The 18,429-nt window shown below is 45.4% G+C and overlaps 1 protein-coding gene across 10 annotated transcripts in view; it reads left to right on the forward strand.

The window, feature by feature from the left end:
* The window catches only part of PBRM1 (polybromo 1), a 1,258,882-nt gene that overhangs the window by 74,870 nt on the left and 1,165,583 nt on the right, over positions 1-18,429 (forward strand). For 5 of the 10 annotated variants that reach the window (XM_069643172.1, XM_069643175.1, XM_069643176.1 and 2 more), the window contains exons 4-5: positions 14,267-14,417; positions 15,373-15,519. In XM_069643172.1, coding sequence (XP_069499273.1) covers positions 14,267-14,417; positions 15,373-15,519 — 298 coding nt within the window. The remainder of the gene's footprint in view (positions 1-14,266; positions 14,418-15,372; positions 15,520-18,429) is intronic. The other 5 variants (XM_069643174.1, XM_069643179.1, XM_069643180.1 and 2 more) reach the window with 1 other exon arrangement.

Consider the following 18,429-nt stretch of genomic DNA (forward strand, 5'->3'; position numbering starts at 1 on the left):
CTTCTTCAGCTTTGTTCTTCGTTCCAAAAAAGGAAGGAGACCTTAGAACTTGTATCGATTATCGCTCCCTGAACCAGATCACCGTTAAGAATAGATATCCGTTACCTTTGATCCCTGAACTCCTGGACCAAGTCAGAAAAGCATGCATATATACAAAGCTGGATCTTAGAGGAGCTTACCACTTGGTACGAGTAAAAGAGGGCGATGAATGGAAGACGGCCTTCCGCACCAAGTATGGGCTATTTGAATATCAGGTCATGCCCTTCGGACTTTGCAATGCCCCGGCCGCCTTTCAATATTTTATGAACGATGTCCTCAGAGAGCTCATAGATGTATGTGTTGTTGTTTACATTGACGACATCCTCGTTTATTCTTCATCGGAATCTTAACATCGGAAACACGTGAAAATGGTCCTCGAAAGATTGCGTCAACACAAACTTTTCGCTAAGTTGGAAAAATGTGTTTTCAACGTGACTGAAGTTGAATTCTTGGGATTCATATTATCACCTGGCGGAGTGCGTATGGATTCAAAGAAGGTCGATGCAGTTCTCAAATGGCCATCACCATCCTCCGTAAAAGGTGTGCAAAGCATGTTAGGCTTCGCTAACTTTTACCGCAGGTTTATCCCCGAATTCTCTCGAATAGTCCAGCCCATCACTGCCTTGTTAAAGAAAAACAAACGTTTTGAATGGTCTACCGAGGCGGAACAAGCTTTCCAGGATTTGAAGACTAAATTTATCTCTGCACCAATCTTAAAACACCCTCGCCCCGAACTCCCCTACATCGTGGAAACTGATGCTTCAAGCCTTGCCATGGGGGCAGTTTTATCACAAAAGGACCCGGTAACCAATCAGTTGCATCCCGTGGCATTTTGGTCCCGCAAATTCTCGCCTCCTGAAATCAATTACACGATTACTGACAAGGAACTTCTGGCTATCAAGTCTGCCTTTAAGGCTTGGCGGCATTATCTGCTGGGGGCCCGACACACCGTTAATGTGATTACGGATCACCGAAACCTGCAATATTTGAAGACCGCAAAAGCCCAATCCTCTAGACAACTCCGTTGGGCATTATTCTTTGCCGAGTTTGACTTCATAATTACCTATCGACCTGGTACAAAGAACGGTAAAGCCGATGCCCTTTCTCGGATGGGAGTGGAAGAAGACTTGGTCAACCCTAAACCTGTACCAATCATTCCCGAACAAAGAATTCTGGGTGTAATCGCCACAGAATCCATAGAGGAAGTTAAGGATAAAGCCAGGCAACTTGTAACTCCAGCAGACATACAGAATTGGCATCTGCAGGGAAAGGACTTTGCAGTAAAGGACAACTTATTGTATTTTCAAGAACGATTATACCTACCCAGCACAGATTTACAGAAAAAAGTAATCTCTTGTTATCACGACTCTTTAATGGAAGGTCATCCCGGTATAGCCAAGACCTCAGAAAAGATCAAGCGCTACTTCTGGTGGCCGTCTTGGAAAAAAGATATCAGAGACTTTATAATGTCCTGTGGAGTATGCGCCCAAAACAAGAGTCAAAAGGAAAGACCAGCAGGCCTCTTACGCCCTATTGACATCCCACCTCGCCCTTGGCATACGCTTTCTATGGACTTCATCACCGATCTACCTCCATGCTCCGGATACAATACGATTCTAGTAATCGTGGACTTATTCTCCAAGATGGCGCATTTCATTCCGCTCAAAGGCTTGCCAACAGCAGCAACTCTGGCCCGAGAATTTCTCGAAAACATCGTCCGACTGCACGGTTTTCCTTCGGTTCTAATTTCGGATCGAGGTAGTCAATTTATTTCTCATTTTTGGCGAAGTTGCTGTCGGTCGGCTCAAATTGATGTGAGACTATCGACCAGTCACCGCCCTCAGACCGACGGACAAACCGAGAGGACCAATCAAACTCTGGAACAGTATTTACGCTGCATGCTGCAACAAACTGAAAAAACTTGGAAAGATATCCTTTGGATAGCCGAGTATGCCTACAATAACTCTGTCCATTTGGGAACTGGGAAAACCCCGTTTTTTCTTTTGTACGGCAGTCACCCTCGAACCTCGGAGTTGGATCCCCTCCAAGATCTTGAAACACCAGCAGTAGACTACCTGCATTCTACAATCACTCAAGCCTTTAAGGAAGCTGTTTCTCACCTTCAAAGGGCTAAAGAACAATACAAGAAAGGAGCAGATCAACATCGGAAGGAAGCCCCTCACTATCAAGTAGGGGATCAAGTCTGGTTATCCACCAAATATCTATCTCTAAAAGGGCCACGCACATTCAACCCAAGATACCTTGGTCCCTATTCCATCACTACCATAGTAAACCCAGTAGCGGTCAAGTTGGACTTGCCCCCGCACATGAAGATACATCCGGTCTTCCACGTCTCTCTATTAAAACCTGTGCAACCTCAAACCCGACTAACCAAATCTCCAAAACCTATCCTAGTGGATGGAGAACTCGAGTTTGAAGTCAAAAGCATTCTGGACTCCAAGATCTCCAAATCTAAACTATTCTACCTAATTGACTGGAAAGGCTACGGCCCCCAAGAGAGATCCTGGGAACCTGCTGAATATGTCCACGCTCCTCGCCTAATCAAAAGATTTCACCGAACATTTCCTGACAAGCCAAAACCCCCGGAGAAGCCCGGTTTGGGAGGGGCCTTGAGGGGGGGGTACTGTCATGATCTCTGCTTCCAAAAGGTCAGGGTTTTCCCAACTCCCTTGGAAGCAGATCCATAACCCAGGTTCCGAGTGCCAACCAGTCCCAATTTGGACCTTTTGGACCCAGTCCTGGCGCCAGTGGCACCAGGCTCATAAATATGCCCAGTCCCAGCGCTGGAAGCGCCGGGCTCATAATGCTTGGGTGGACTTACCTTCAGCAGACCATGCTGCTTACTTGCCTGCCAGTTGAGCCTCTGATCCTCTTCTGTTTGGAACTACTTTTCCTGTTGGGTGGGGCTGGAGCCACTCCCTAGATTCAGAACACTGGAACTCTTCTGGAAGGCAGGAACTCTTTTCTTACCAGGAACTCTTTTCTTACTTAGGCGTGGCTGTGGAAGGAGACACCTAAGCACTACAGGAGGCTATTTAAACCACACCCGGTGGATGAATCTTGCTTTGCGTTATTCTGCAACCTCTGCAGCAGAACGCTCATCGTGTCTTCTGCATCCGGTCCTGGGCCTAAGGAAAAAGGCTTACCATCCTGAATCCAGTCTTCAGCAACACCTATAAAGACAAGAAAGAACAGGTTAGCATTCCGGCATCTGAAAGGCAAAGGCTTACCATCCTGAATCCAGTCTTCAGCAACACCTATAAAGACAAGAAAGAACAGGTTAGCATTCCGGCATCTGAAAGGCAAGTTTACCAACTCTTCGCACGCTCCGGAGGCCTTCGGCGCTGCATCCCGCATCTGAAAGGCAAAACAAGGTGCGTTTAAAGACATTGGGGAACTTTAATACTCACGTGCCATTACTCCTTTCCACATCTAATCCAGTGGGTATTCCGGCACCCTGCAGCCGCTCCGAACTCGTACCTGCAAAATAAAAAGACAGTTAGAGCGCATAGTGAAGCAGGCAACAAGCGCTTACTTACGTGCTTCCAGGCGCTTCTATTCATCACACGGGCTCCATCTTCAACTCACTTCAGCCCGTCATCCGCCATCGCCGGAACCCTGCAAAACAAGAGACATCATTACTAAAGACTTTAAAGACATTTGAATGACTCGAAACTTACCGTTCGTGCAGTAAACGACGGACAGCAGTCCTCTGAAGTCAAGAGGCCTGCGCTACCTATCCAGTGAAGAAACTGGTTACAGCACCCTGCCCCGAGGCAGATGGAGAGCTCGGCATTCACTTACCTAAGGTGAGAGCGTTAACCTTTGGGGGTCTACAGGAGAGGAGAAGAGGAAAGAGATAGGGACACCCCAATAACCCCAGTTCATTAACCCCATATTTTCTATCTGCAGACATCTTACTCTACACGTCAGGCATACAGTGCACAGAGGTCCAGCCCAAAGAGCCAACCGGGTGCTACACATCACCTTTGAAGATACGGTAGTCGCCCAGTCAAGACCGGCGCCTCTGCGAGAATCAGGTGAGCGTTACACTTACTGGGTTTTTTTCAATTTCGTGCAGTAACCCCTGTTGGTCTTGGGGGTATCATAAAATGTTGTGGTGGAGCCACAACAGGTGAGGTCGACCGGTTTCGATGGTTTGTGAGTGATTACCGACCATCTTCTTCAGGACAAGATCGATCTTCATGTGCTACTGAATAGTATCTGTCCTCTTAGTAGGGCAGCGGTGACAGGCTGCATGGGAATCCTGGAATAGGAGACACAAGAAACACATTGCAGAGAGGGCATGAGTGAACCTCTAACTGCAATGTTGCAACAATGGTGCATCCAGAACACAGCTTAAGAACCTGTTACAAGGCAAGTGAATGCTATCACAAAAAAGGGGTGCTCGCCAATTGAGAGCAAAAAACCACTGCAATGGTGGCTAAAACATAGACAAAGAAACCCCAAGGGGGGAGGCGAGGAGGGAGAGGGGGAACGTGGCAAGGAGACCTGTGCACGTGAAGGAGGGGGGGGGGGCCGGGAGGGAGCCGTGGGATGTGCTGGGGGAAGGAAGGTGCCTACCTGGGAAGGGTTGCTGGGCTGTCCAGGAGGTCCGCTGGGAGCAAAAAATGGGCTCTCTCCAGTGGCGTGCCTGTAGGGGAAAGCATGAGCAGAGCAGTGAGGGGCTGGATATGCCTGAGAATGAGCGGCGACGCTAAAAGGAGCAAGAGAGATCACATACCAGACGGAGTTCAGGGCGGGCACAGAAACGCTGCAGCCTGCTCAGTCCCAACGCTGTAGGCATAATGAGCGGCTGCAGCGGTGGTTATCTGCCGCGTGTGACGCGGCATGGGGGCGTGGCAACGCCCTGTCATGGGCGCATAAGCCAATCGGCGGTAGCCATGTCACAGATGTATCAGCTAACAAGTGGCCAACCAAGGCGCGGCCCATGCGGAAGTGGGCGCCGCGTGAGGCCAATCAGAGCACACACTCCAATGGGTGTGTGTGCTGCAGGGCTAGGGCTAAACAGGGGTAGCCACATGACGAGTGAAGCAGATGGGAAAGAGCCAATCGTGGCGCGGCCCGTGAGGTTATGTGGGCACGCGCTGATCCAATCAGGGCTCACGCATCGGTAGGTGTGTGTTTGCTATCAGAGCTGAGGCTCGTGTCGGGGCGAGCAGGGGGAAAGGGGGGGGTTTCAGCCAACAGCAAGTCTTGTGACTCTTCAATATTTAAAGAAGTGTTTGTTCGCATAGATTTATTACTGGTTCTCGAACAAGCAATATACATACATTTTTTTGCAATTGCCGCACTTGCATTGTTGGATCTGGATCTCTGGTTCGATAGATTTGTTAATCTTTTTGCTGTGGTTTGCTTAGGTATAGAACCTGTCTTAATGTTCTTAGTCTTTTTCGATTGCTTCTGTGAGTGCAATTTCAACAGACTTTCTAGTTGGTTTTGAAAATATGTAGAAGTCATCTGTCTTTTCGACCAGATGCTTGGGTATGGTCTTCCACAGGAGGAGTAAGCCGATCCTCCGATGAAGATGTCGAGCTAATAGCTGGAACTGCCGCTTCTGTACCCCAAGGTAGTGAGGCCGCCTTTTTATTTTTGGTACCACTTGGAACCTCAGCAATGCCTAGATTTGTTTTGGATGAGTAAGAAGTGGATGATCTATCATCAATCATCTCGGTCGACAAATTATGGAGCTATTAGGTGGAAGAACCACAGGTAAAATGTTGTACCACTCATTGTTGCATTATTTGACAAAGTACATTGTTGTATATTCATTTCCTGGCCAAGAATACATTTTTCTATTAACATCTGTGTAGACCTTTTCTTGTCCATTGATTCATAACATTTAAGCATAGATGATAAAGCTATATTCATAGTTGTAAGAGTGGTTTGAAGTGCAAGATCAGATTTGGGAGGAGGAGCCATCATATTAGAAGACTGTGGACTTTGCAGTTCCAATGGTTTGGGCACAGGAGGCTGTGAAAATGAAATGGATAAAATAGATGAAGCAGATGAGTTGTGAGTCGTGATCCGAACCTTTGTAGGGGATTGTGACAGGTGTGCATGAAAGCGTGAGGTATTATTGGAGTGTGGAGACACGTGAGACAAGGGAGGGTTTACCTCTCGGATTACGGTAGGTATAATCGGGACGACTGTATTTGACATCGCACTTGGTGGCCCCTGTGTGGATTCTCCTTCACTGTAAGTACCAGAAGGTAAATTAAGTTGTATTAAGTCATGTGTTACAGCAGGTATGCTTGGAGTAGTTTGTGTCATCGCATTGGCAAAGATGCTAGCTTGCACAGTAGGCACTTCGCTTATCACCTTCACTGATAGGAGCTCAGATGACTGAGACAGTGCAGGAATTAAAGGTAGAGAAGCCATAGTAGTATCACTGAGGTTTGTAAGAGAAGTAGGTTGAACAATAGTTGGAAGAGGAAGGCATTATTCGTGCCTGAACGGTTGGGGCTGATAGTGCCATAGCCGACAGGAGCCCGGGCTCTGGAACCATCAGTGCGATAGAAGGAGCGAATATGTGCTGAAGTAGAGTGAGCACGGGCACGCGTCAGTGGGGGATTTTGTTTTCACACGCGCCGTCATCGCGTCTACCTTTTTATAGGCGTTCGCTTTAGACGCTCTATTAATTTAAGCGTTGTAAGTTTGGATGGCATGTCGGTGTTCAGCGTATACCACGATGTTATTGGCATATACAAGTTGAGTGGTTATGCCCAGTTACAATGTGAGAAAAAGCCTCAACATACAAGTATTAAAAGAAAAATCAACACTTAATGTATGAGTAAAACAAAATGCAATGGCCCGCTCAGCCGCCCACACAGACCAAATCAGCCACAACAGCCCTTCCAAGCCCTTCCTGATGTGCACCAGTGTTAAAATAGGGTTTGTGGGAAGGGGGGAGGAGTCAGTTTGCAGTGTTTCTAAAAATAAAGAATATAGATGCAGGAGATGAGACAAAATGTGCCGCAGTAATGTGTTCTTAATTGGTAGAGCGCAGGTGACTTTATGAATGCTTCAAAGTCTGTGATGCATACCAATGCGAGTCCTCTGGAACAGTTTGTGTAAAAAGTTGCAGGAAAAGAGACACCAGCCACAACACCCTTCCGAGCCCTTCTCGATGTGCAAAGAACATTCTTTAAGCATTAAATTAAAAAAGACTCCATGTGTTCGGCAAAAAGTTAACAAACCCAGAATGGTACTTTCCTTGGGGAACATTGAATATACAGAAAACTACAAGTACCTGGGTGGGATTGTTGACAGTAAATCTGACTACAGTGTACATATCGAAAGCCAAACTCGCCGTGCTAAGCAAATTACTATGTGCGTGCAGAGTTTTTTATCCAATTATGCTGGGTATTCTCTGAAGGGGTTTGTGGTGCTTTATAGACTGTGGTTGGGTCCTGTGGTTGCATATGGGTTAGAGGCGTCATCAATAATAAATCTTTGCTATCTTGATAAAATAGAAGGATTTTCCTAGCGTAACATTCTAAGATGACCTCCTTCCTGTCCCATCCAATACATTGGGGTCGAATTTGGGCTACTATCATTAAAATCCTTTGTTCTACAACAAAGAGGTTTGTTGCCACTAAAAGCTATTTGTCATCCAGAAAGTCACCTGCTCCGAATTATCGGAGCAAATGTAATTAAATTGCAGAAGCTTGACTACCTAAACATCAGTGACACAGCCTGTCGAGAGTTATATACTGATTTAGATTGGTCAATGGATCGTGCCTGTTGTAGCAAGTATCAATCTGTTAAATTTGCCTTTGTAAAAAAAACTAAGATTGGGAGAATCATTTCGAGCGCTTGAATGAGCTTCATAATTATAGGCATATTGAAGGTATGGTGCACAAGTTCTTTCGCCCTCAAACTTATTTCCTGCGCTGTCCCGCCCCATTGGTGCGGAAATTCCGCTTATTCATGAGAACTAATCAATTGCCAGTTAGGGCAACCTATGGGTCTCAATGGAAATTATCGCAAACCCAACGCTACTGTCACATATGTAAAGTGCGGGATAATCTCGAAACACTAAGGCATGTGGGGACTTGATGCCTGAAATGATCAGATGAATATATGACTCACTGTGGGCATTATGTGCATAACTGTTTCTATTCAAGCTGACCATTTTTGGCATTTTTGTCTGAACACTTCCTCTGAATCATGCACTATGCACTTTACAGAATCTGGAGTAAAGCTGTAATAGCCTTTGAACTATCGTAATGCAGTGCATATTTGGTTTCGTTGAAACAGCACTACAGCCGTTAATTGGGAAAGAATCTGGTACCTAACAGTCTTCCAAAAATTGCATTGACCAAGATCAGTGTTGACGGTTTGTTTGACCTGCCCGCTTTAGACTGATAGGAAGAGATATAATATATACAATTTTATAGTTATTGTTTTAATTATGATCTAATTGTACTTTAAAGTGTACTGTGCTTAGATTTTGGAGGATTTAATCGTGATTTAATCTCGGTTTAAGATGAATTGATTGTATTGGATTGTATATGTACTTATATTTGTGTGTTCATGTCTTATTTGTTACTCAATTGTTATGTGATATGAATTATATTATGAAAAAGATAATTGTAACAGTTGTACAAGTTCTTTGAACTAAACGCACTATAACAAAATACTTAAAAAAAAGTAAAGATCTGTTCAACAAAATTCCAACAAAAACAAAAGTTCTTCTGATGAAATACTTTGCACTTTATCATAATAGCATCAATGTTTTGCTCTGTCACTTTGCCCTTTTACCACTTCTAGGTTTATTTGTCAGGATTGCTTCTCAGTTCTGTCGCCTCACCTTCAACAACTTCACTTCTACCACAGTTTACCATGAGGACATTCTCCTTGACCCCATAGCATTCCTCTTCATTTGAACTGCTGAAGTCCTGCATCCACTGACAACCCAAAAATACCATCACAGCTTCAGTACTTTGTATTTGACAAGATTCACTTTAAGGTACTACAACACCTTCAAATAGGCAAGGCACTCTTCCTCTGAATATCTCTTCAAAAGGGGCAGCTTCTTTGCATTTCTTGTCTGTCTACGACCATGACAACTTCAGTATTGTATATAAGCAGCAAGGTTTCCCTTCCCCAACTTTGCCTTCACCTCCTTGCCACGGTTAGCCACAGAATTACCCAAAAGCCTAGGTGCCACTCTCTTGGCTTCAGGTAATGCTTGCACAATTATTTCCCAGGCAAGTTTGAACTTCTGTTGGGCTCACAGTAATTGTTAGAACAGTTTCTGAGTTTGAGAAGTGCTGCTTTCAATCTCAATAAGGGAATACTCTTGGCTTGGGCAATGTGTGTGCTCTCTCCAGATACAGAAGTTAAACACTTGACTTCTTTTAGTAACAATGATTGCTTGTTTCAATAAAGAGGTAGTTACCTCTTGACTTTGAAAACAGAATTAGGCACATGCAACCACTTCTTCTTAAAGTTTAAGGGCTTTAAGTGTTGTTCCACAGCTTTTGTTCGGCTTAATGAGAGCCACGCGACCTGTAAAGTTTACTCTTCACTTGCGAAGTAGCATTTGCTTTGACGCGATCACACGCGAGTGCTGCTTTCCATTGTTTCCTTGTTAGAAAATACAACAAACAGCTCCTTCTTGTACGCTAGTGAAAGATTTGACTAGATGGCGTTCGCGCAAGGAATCCGAACGCCAGGTTTGAATTGCCGCTTCTGTGATCCTTGTTCTGCGGGTTGCTCGACTTCCATGACTTTGGGCACAACTTCTACTGCTTCTGGCTTTACAGGGGCCAACACCCTTCCTCTGCTCCGGCCACTCGATTAAGGAGCACCACTCGCTCCTGAGACCTGCAACTCGCCCCAGCTCCTCATCTCGGTGTCCACATGTTTCCTGCACAGCAACCATGGCAATCGGGCGCATATGGGGAAAAATCGCTTCTCTGCACGTCTTCTGCTGCGCAGCCTCTGTACTTCAGAGTTTGGGGGAACAGGACCCTCTCGGAACAAGCAGGTGAAATCTTCTGCATCCACGTTCCGACGTCCCTCTGATTCTCCCACTTCTGCTTGGTTTCCCAGCTCTGTGCTTTCTCTTCTGCTACTATTGCATGCACTCCAGTCACAGCTCCTTCTAATTGCCTGCCCCTGCAGAGTTCTTTTATGCTTCCCAGGTTCCTTCACGTGTGGGTTGTTAGGCTCAATTGCCCGACTACTGCTACAACAGGTCTCTTCAGCCCTCTTCCTCGTACCAGTTCTCATGGGATTATGGGACATGTAGTCCTCAACAACAAAGCCGGTTCTTTTAACTACTGCTGTTTGTCAGACAGCCATTAAAAGCGTGGGATTATGGGGAAAGTTAAACAGGGGTTTTTCCCCAGTCTTACTGGCCTGGTCCCCCACCAACCCCTGCTACCCTCATGTGATATTTGTTAGGTCAGTGTTTCTGAAGTCCAACTTAGTAAAACCATTCTACTGAGGCAGTACAAGACTCCACTCTTAGTATAAGGCTATACCACCTGAGTTCGGGGTAGCGTAGACCGAGCAGCCAGGCTTATTTTAGGAGGGAGAGAGGGCAGTAGATACAATACAAGTGAAATTGTAATACAAATGATCCAAAGAAACACTGAAACACTATGTATTGTAAAAATAAAGGATTTATTTAAATACAGGTAGGCCCAGATAAATCTAGGGGTTAAGTAAGTACTAAAACATTATATGAAATCACAATATAAAACACAACACTATACTTGAAAGTACACAGACCCAAGTATAGACCTTATTTGGAACACCTAACAGTAGTTCTAGGGAAGTCAAAACCTTGTGATACACATTTAGTATAGGTCATGCCTATTCTTTGGGAGTAAAAGACCAATGGTTACTTTTAGATTACTTTTGGTAATACAAGGACAGTAGGCCCTTCTAATTGTAGAGTGACTCTTGGAACAAATCACATAAACGGTCAACTGGACAATATACCTTTGGTGAATAGTGAAACACTTATTCTAGGTGCAGTAAAAACCTATAACTACTTTTGTCATAACACACAGTTATACCAGGTGAGTAAAACCTAAGGATGTAACATGCAATTACAGATGCTTTGGAAATCGGGGAACCCCAGATTGAGGTAAGCAATAACTCTGGTAACTTGTTTTGGATGGCACACAGCTAACACAAGGTAGGTAAAACCCACTTACTTTAACTTCACAATGAAGGGGAAAGTAAAACCCAATGTCACACTTTACTGAATAGTTATTCTAGGTAGGCAACAACCTAAGGTAGACTTATTAAGGACAGGCTAGCAGCAAGTCAGGGGAAACAAGACCCAGTTGGGGGACACTCATACAGGTATCCTAACAGGGCTAACCTGGTGATACCAACAGTTGGAGGACACTCATACAATTACCCTACAGGAATAATCTGGTGAAACCAACCCATTACTTTTGCAAAGAGGCACAACCTAATCACAGGAGAGTAAAATACCTTCACATCTACTTTCTTTCAGACTGGTAAAACAGTGGCTAAGGAAGAAAAGATGTTAACCATACTTTTAAGAATAGTGCATCACACATTCAAGATCAGTAAGAACTTTTACAGTTACCCGCCAACTCTTTACAAGTAAGTAAAACACTTGATTTCTTTTCTAGGCAGAAGTTCAAATCCCTTCAAAGTCTTTTCCTTAGAGCATGAGTGTTCTCAGTGGCAGAAGAGGAGTCACTAGGACTAGTGACCAACAGGCAGTGTTAGAATAAGTTCTTTAGTAACAAAAGTCAGAGTTCCTTAGGAAAACTGGGCAAACAGGTGAGTACTTTACTTCGAGGGTTACAAGAGGGACCAGGGGCTTCACAGAAGACACCCCAGCAGGATTCTAGCAGTGCGACTGGGTGTACTGGACGAGGGACCTCCCAATCACAGAAAACACCCCAGGACTACACAGAAATCCCAACAGGCTTAAGGTAAGTATATACCCAAGCCAACACAGTACCTCAGCAATGAAGAAGAGATTGCAGCAGGGGAACTTCAGGGACTGCAGCCAAATACCCGGTCAGTGGATTCCTTGTCCTGGAGACTGAACACAAGACCTCAGAAGGGACTTTGCAGCAGGGATCGATGAAGAAGGCTCTAGGCAAGATTTCTCTTGCAGCTGAATGCGGTTCTGCGGGTTTGGCGCCTTTTCAAGGAGCACAGAAGAAGACAGAAAATTGCGGTTGAATTCTCGTCGTTTAAAAGGTCCAGCACTCTTGTGAGGGGACTTTTCGGACTTGATTCGTGTCTCTGGAGATACACCAGGATGCCCACGAAGTTTCAGCGAGAATCGGAATTCGGAAGACCGTGCACCGCACAGTGGCTGGAGGTCCCAGTGTATTGGGGTATTGCAAGAACGTAAGGTCGCAGCAACACGTGGGATGGCTCAAAATGTACGTCACCTTGAGTATAGTGGGTTTCACCAGGTTCTGGGTTCGGGTCATCGTTTTCGGAGACCCCAGATCGATCGGAAGGAAGGGCTGCAGCAGGCTCCGGTTACACAGCGGGCTCTCTGGTCGCTGGAAATCATTCCCGCCGCTTTTCCTTCGTCATCCTCTTTGGTTTTCTGTTCCAGTGGTCGACATGACTTCAGCTTCCAGGTTTCCAGTACTTATCAGGAACTGCAACCCAACCTCTGCATTCTCTCCCCGCATTTTACAAGAAAGGGGCGTCTGGCTGTCCAGTCAGGACAGCCAACCCCCCACTGGGATTTGGCCCAGTTGAAGGAAGGCCTAAGACAAAGGAGGGGGCCGTTTTGGACTCCTCCCCCACTTCCTGTGCTTACAGACTGACTGGAGCCTGGGCGGGGTGTCCAGGGGACTCCCGCCAAAGACAAAACTCAAAGGAATTTCCCGCTCTGGATGTCAGGGGAAGGAACACGAAATGACAAACACTAACATGGCAGAAAAAGAAGACGGGGGGGGGGGGGCATATTGGTAAAATGAGCACACTTAGGTGCCTTTACTGCAGCTGTGATTACAGCCCACAATAAAGGTGCACCAGATTAGTAAAAGGTATCACTGTCACCAGCCATTAAAGGTAAGCTTAAATGTGAAAGGGGATACATTGTCTTCCCCCCCCCCCCCCAGCACTCCACATAAGGTGGGGTGTGCTGGTTTCACAGAATAAAATGTAAAAGGGATCCAAAGATCCTTTCTACCCTTGGGAACTGTAGTTCACTCAAGGTTAGCACGAGAAAGTTAAATGGGGAGCCCCTAGGGCAACCCAGCAACAACAGGCACTTATTGCCAATAAGTTGTTAGACATGATAACTTTAAAAAGACACTATGGAGAGTCTTAAAAATGACACCCATAAAAAGAGTTAAAGACAGGTGAGTGTGGAAAAAGGTTCCCACTCATTGAGGTATTAATGAAAAATATCCCACTAGAAATGCAAAAAGTTCTGGAGTTGAATCAGGAAAGGAAGATTTACCAGCTCTGTGGAAATCCTACATAACTCTATTCCTGCAGTACACTACCCCCAGAGCCGGAAGCATCTGCCTTTTCCTGGCCACAATGAGAAGGGTTCCAGGCCAGGATTCTGGGAGCAATCATTACAGATTCATCACAGTATGTCATGTACTGAGTAACCTAATAGAAGAGTGTCTCATTTTACCGAATTGCATTTAATAAGAATGATATTGTTTGTTGTTGCTGTTCAGATGAGCATAGTCTGAGAGCTGCCAATGAAGTACTTGTACGTACGCAGAGTGCTTGTCAGTCCTTTTGTTTAACGGCCCCCCGTGCTGTTAAGATGCAAGACTTTCTGAGCCCTGCCTCGTCAACCTACTGCTCTAAAACACACTTTTCTTGTTTAATTTGCTATTTCAGTTTCCTCCCTTCCATCTTTCATTTCGTTGCTCTTGCTACTTGTCATTTGGATCAATGATACACCTTTACACAAGGAAAGAGCTTGACATTGCTGCACAAGTAAAGCAATCAAGGCCATTTGTTTTGAAAATGTCGGCGAAGCCTTAATCCCTAAAACAGAACTGTGCTTTAATTTAAAAAACGTTTACCTTTCCATGCATTGAATACATTTGCCAATGTCGCAGGAGGGGGAAAAAAGTGTCCTTAGATGGAATTCAGGCTGTTTATATGTCTCTGATCACCTAGTTTAGAAATGATTTCTGCTGCTAGCTTCTTCCGGCTTAAACTCCCTTTTTGATTTGTGCGCCAGCAGAAATCAGCCCGAGTATTATGAAGTGGTTTCCCAGCCCATTGATTTAATGAAAATCCAGCAGAAGCTGAAGATGGAAGAGTACGATGAAGTCAATTCGCTCACTGCAGATTTTCAGCTGCTGTTTCGCAATGCAAAGGCATATTTTAAGGTGAGAACAGGTCTGCGTTGGAGTCCTGTATGCATTTCTGGTTGATCGGTATTTCAGTTACGACAGATTTCATGAAATTGCTAAATCGAACATCCATTTTTCTTAAATGCCCACATGTAATCCATTAGACGTGTAGGTTGCATGGTTTGTGACGCTGGTTGGGACCTTTCTGCTGACTGAATAGCTGAACTGGGGTGGGCGTGGTATTTGAAAGTTATTTTTGCTTTAATATTGCACACCAGCACTTCGGCCAAGGTTTGCGGCAGGTGGTACTCTTTGTTAAATGTAAGTACGCGGAATAAATTGCTGTGTGCAGCTGTTGGCATTTTGCGAACGAGTTGACCAAGATTCTCCGACATTCCAGGTAACTGGTTTGGAGGTTGACTCTGCATTTCTGCTCGTTTCATATAGGCTTATAGACCGATAAGGCAATTGCATGTAATGGTAACCGCAATATATGAAGTAAAAACATTATTTTTAATACTGAACAGATTAGATTGAGTCTGTGAATTAAATGTTTTTGTAGCATTTAAATAACATGGTTGTCTTCATGCAATAAGCAATTCATTGCAAACTTGGTTAAACTAGATGGCATTAGGTGTCATGTAAAACGAAATGGTTTCTCCGTAAGAAAGTGAAAGCATTTTCTCATGTTGTAGCTTTCTCTTTGGTCTGTTAAATAGGATGTTGCAGCACAAAAACAAAAGTAATCAGAGAGAAGAGGTGTCTTGTAAAGAAAAAAAAATGGTTGCTTTGTTTTCCTTTTTGCTTTTGTGGACAGAATGCAGTCAGTACCAGTAATTATTGACTGCATTCTAAACACACTGATTGGTTGAGAGGAGGTCATTAATGATCTCCAGGTGCTAATATCATTTGTTTTTACAAAATATTAATATTGGAACACAACTGTGAATTGAATTATCTGGACCCATTTTTCTATATTGTTGGTCTACAGCCAGATTCGCCTGAGTATAAGGCTGCGTGTAAGCTCTGGGATTTGTATATGCGCACGAAGAATGAATTTATTCAGAAAGGCGACTGTGAAGATGACGAGGAAGAGGATGATGCTCTGGATAATCAAGGAACCACTCCAGAAGGGGAAGTAAGTAAGAGAACCACTAAACGTTAAAGAAAGCATATATATGTTCTTATAGTTAATCCAAAGTTATTTGTATTCTTTATTCACATCTGAAGTAGCCAGCGCTTTAAGGACATTTGTCCTTAACTATTTGTATATAATGGTCAAATACATTCATTACATTCATCTCATGTGAAATTCGGGCTGGAATAAATTACTTGACTTCAATAATGTAGATGTATTTGTGCAGTGAATAGACTCCCAATTGGTTGATGGACTAATTTCGTATGGACCGAGGTCTACAGTTAGCTACTATAAAGGCTCAACTTTCTTGAACTAAAATTGTGTGTGATGATTACCGATTGTTAAAAACACAAAACCACCATTAAAAAATGACTTCAGTGTAAAAGGATGCTGGTAGCAGGTGATGTGTTGATTTCACCCTTTTCTTGTAAACAATTGTGGATACATTACAATGACTTGTGAGTGAATTTAGCTGATGCCCTTGTATGTATGAAAAAGATCCAGCACAAGAAGGAATTGAAAGCTGTTATGATCTGGACTCGCCAACTTTCATGTAATGCAGGGGGAGGAAGTATGTGACCACTTTTGGAAGGAAGGATTCGTCCTCGGCACAACCTTATCCTTAAGAAAAACCAGAAAGGGATGCTCCACCGACAAGGCCTGGAGCTCACTCACCTGCCTTGCCGAAGTCACAGCCACCAAGAAGGACACTTTCCACGAAAGGTACTTAAGGTCTACCGTAGCCGTGGGCTCAAAAGGCTTATGGCACAAGACCGTAAGGACCACATTCAGATCCCACGTTGGATGCGGTTGGCAAACAGGAGGGTAAAGGTGCATGAGGCCCGCAAAGTGTCTTTTTTAACTATTGGATTTGACAGCAAAAAAGAGCACTGATCTGCGGACAGGTAAGAGCCAATAGCTGACAGATAAGTCGTGCAGGACAAGACATGAATGCCCGACTCTGCCAGATGTGAGACAAAGGACAGCACTGTGTCGATCGTAGTCTCCCTGGGTCCAGCTGCCTAGCCAAACACCAGTGGCAGGACTGTAGCCATTTACTTTTATACTGAGATCTCGTTGAGGGCTTCCTGGCCGCCAGAATAATGCATATGTTATCTGAAGACAAATTGAGGCGCTCTAAGGATCTGAACTCTGGCACCATGCCGCCAAGTTGAACGATTGTGGGGAGGGGTGCCACAACTGCCGATCGCTCTGGTGAAGCAGGTTGGGAACCAACGGAAGCCTGATCGGTGCACACACCGATAGATGATGAAGCTCTGAAAACCAAAACCTGGCCGGAAAACCACGGTGCTATGAACAGAAGAGAACAATTCACCGTGCCCCTCAGCTTGCAAAGCGCCCGATGAAGCAGAGGCGGAAAAGCATAGGCCCTCATGTTTTGCCAGGGAATCTCAGAGCATCTCCCAGAGAGGAGGCTCCCAGCCCGTTTCTGGAGGCATACAGGGGAAGTTTTCTGTTTGTCGACGTTGCGAAGAGGTTCACTTCTGGAGTGCCCCAACAATGGAAGATTTGTAAGAGGACCTCAGTGTTAAGTTCCCACTCGTAGCTGACCATTGTTCATTGGCTGAAGGCATCTGCAGTAACATTCACCTGGCCCGGAATGTGTAGTGCCACCAGCTAGATGCCATGCTGAACAGCGCATTCCCAAATCTGTATGGCAAGATCCACAAGGGGAGGGGACATGGTACCCCCCCCCCCCCCTGCTGAACAGTGCATTCCCAAATCTGAATGGCAAGATCCACAAGGGGAGGGGACTTGGTACCCCCCTGCTTGTTGATATAAAACATGGACACCACATTGTCCGTGCGGATCCGGACTACCCTGTTGACATTGACAGGCTTGAACGCTTTCAGCGCCAGGAATATCGCCAGGAGCTCCAAGTGATTTATATGAAGCTGTTTGTCCTGCAGCGACCAGAGATCGGAAACCTGAAGAAGATCCAATGTTGCACCCCAACCCAGAAGGGAGGAGTCCGTCGTGACCGTCAATAGCGGTCAGCGGTGTTGAAAAGCCGCACCCACCGACAAATTGCTTAGAGACGACCACCACAAGAGGTCCGCCCTCATGAAAGGTGGAACCAGTATCATTTTGGAATCTGGATCCACTGCTTGGTGCCAAGAGCTCCGTAGAGCCATCATCTTCGTCCTCCTCTTGAGTCGAGGAAGAGCCAACACACACAAGGCCATGAGGCCCAGAAGCCTCTGGAACCACCAGGCCGACATGCTCTCTGCCCGCGTAAACACCTGACACGTGGCCAACAGATCCACCATTCTGTCCACGGTCAGGTATACTCTGCAGTTGATCATGTTCCAACGAAAACCCAGGAAAATCACGTCCCGAGAGACCATCATGGAGGATTTCCGCCAGTTCACCAACAGCGCAAGATGCAACAGGAGCTGGAGGAGAGACTGAAGGTTGTTCGAGGCTGACCGAGGACAAGGACTGCGCAGCAGCCAATCTTCCAAATACGGATACACATGGATACCCTGTAGCCGAAGATAAGCTGCGCTGACCGACCTCATCTTCGTAAAGACTCGCAGTGCCGAGCTGAGGCCAAACGGGAGCACCCGAAACTGGAAATGCTTCTCCCCCATGGAAAACCGTAGGTATTTTTCTGATGCAGACTCCAAATAAGGATATGCATATAAGCATCCTGAAGGTCCACCATGCTGAGCCAGTCGCCCATCTGCAAAGAGGACTTTATCTGACAGGGCGTGAACATCTTGAATTTCTCTTGGGGTAGAGAGAGATCGAACTGGGAAAGGTCTTGGATGGTGTGCAGGCCAGCCTGGTTGGGTTTGGGCACCGTAAACAGCTGGGAGTAGAAGCCCTCCCTCCCCTAGGGGAACTCGTTCCACCGCCCTGAGATCCAGAAGCTTCTGAATCTCG

The sequence above is a fragment of the Ambystoma mexicanum genome, chromosome 2p (assembly GCF_040938575.1).
Source record: "Ambystoma mexicanum isolate Mex_15411 chromosome 2p, UKY_AmexF1_1, whole genome shotgun sequence".
Classification (NCBI taxonomy): domain Eukaryota; kingdom Metazoa; phylum Chordata; class Amphibia; order Caudata; family Ambystomatidae; genus Ambystoma; species Ambystoma mexicanum.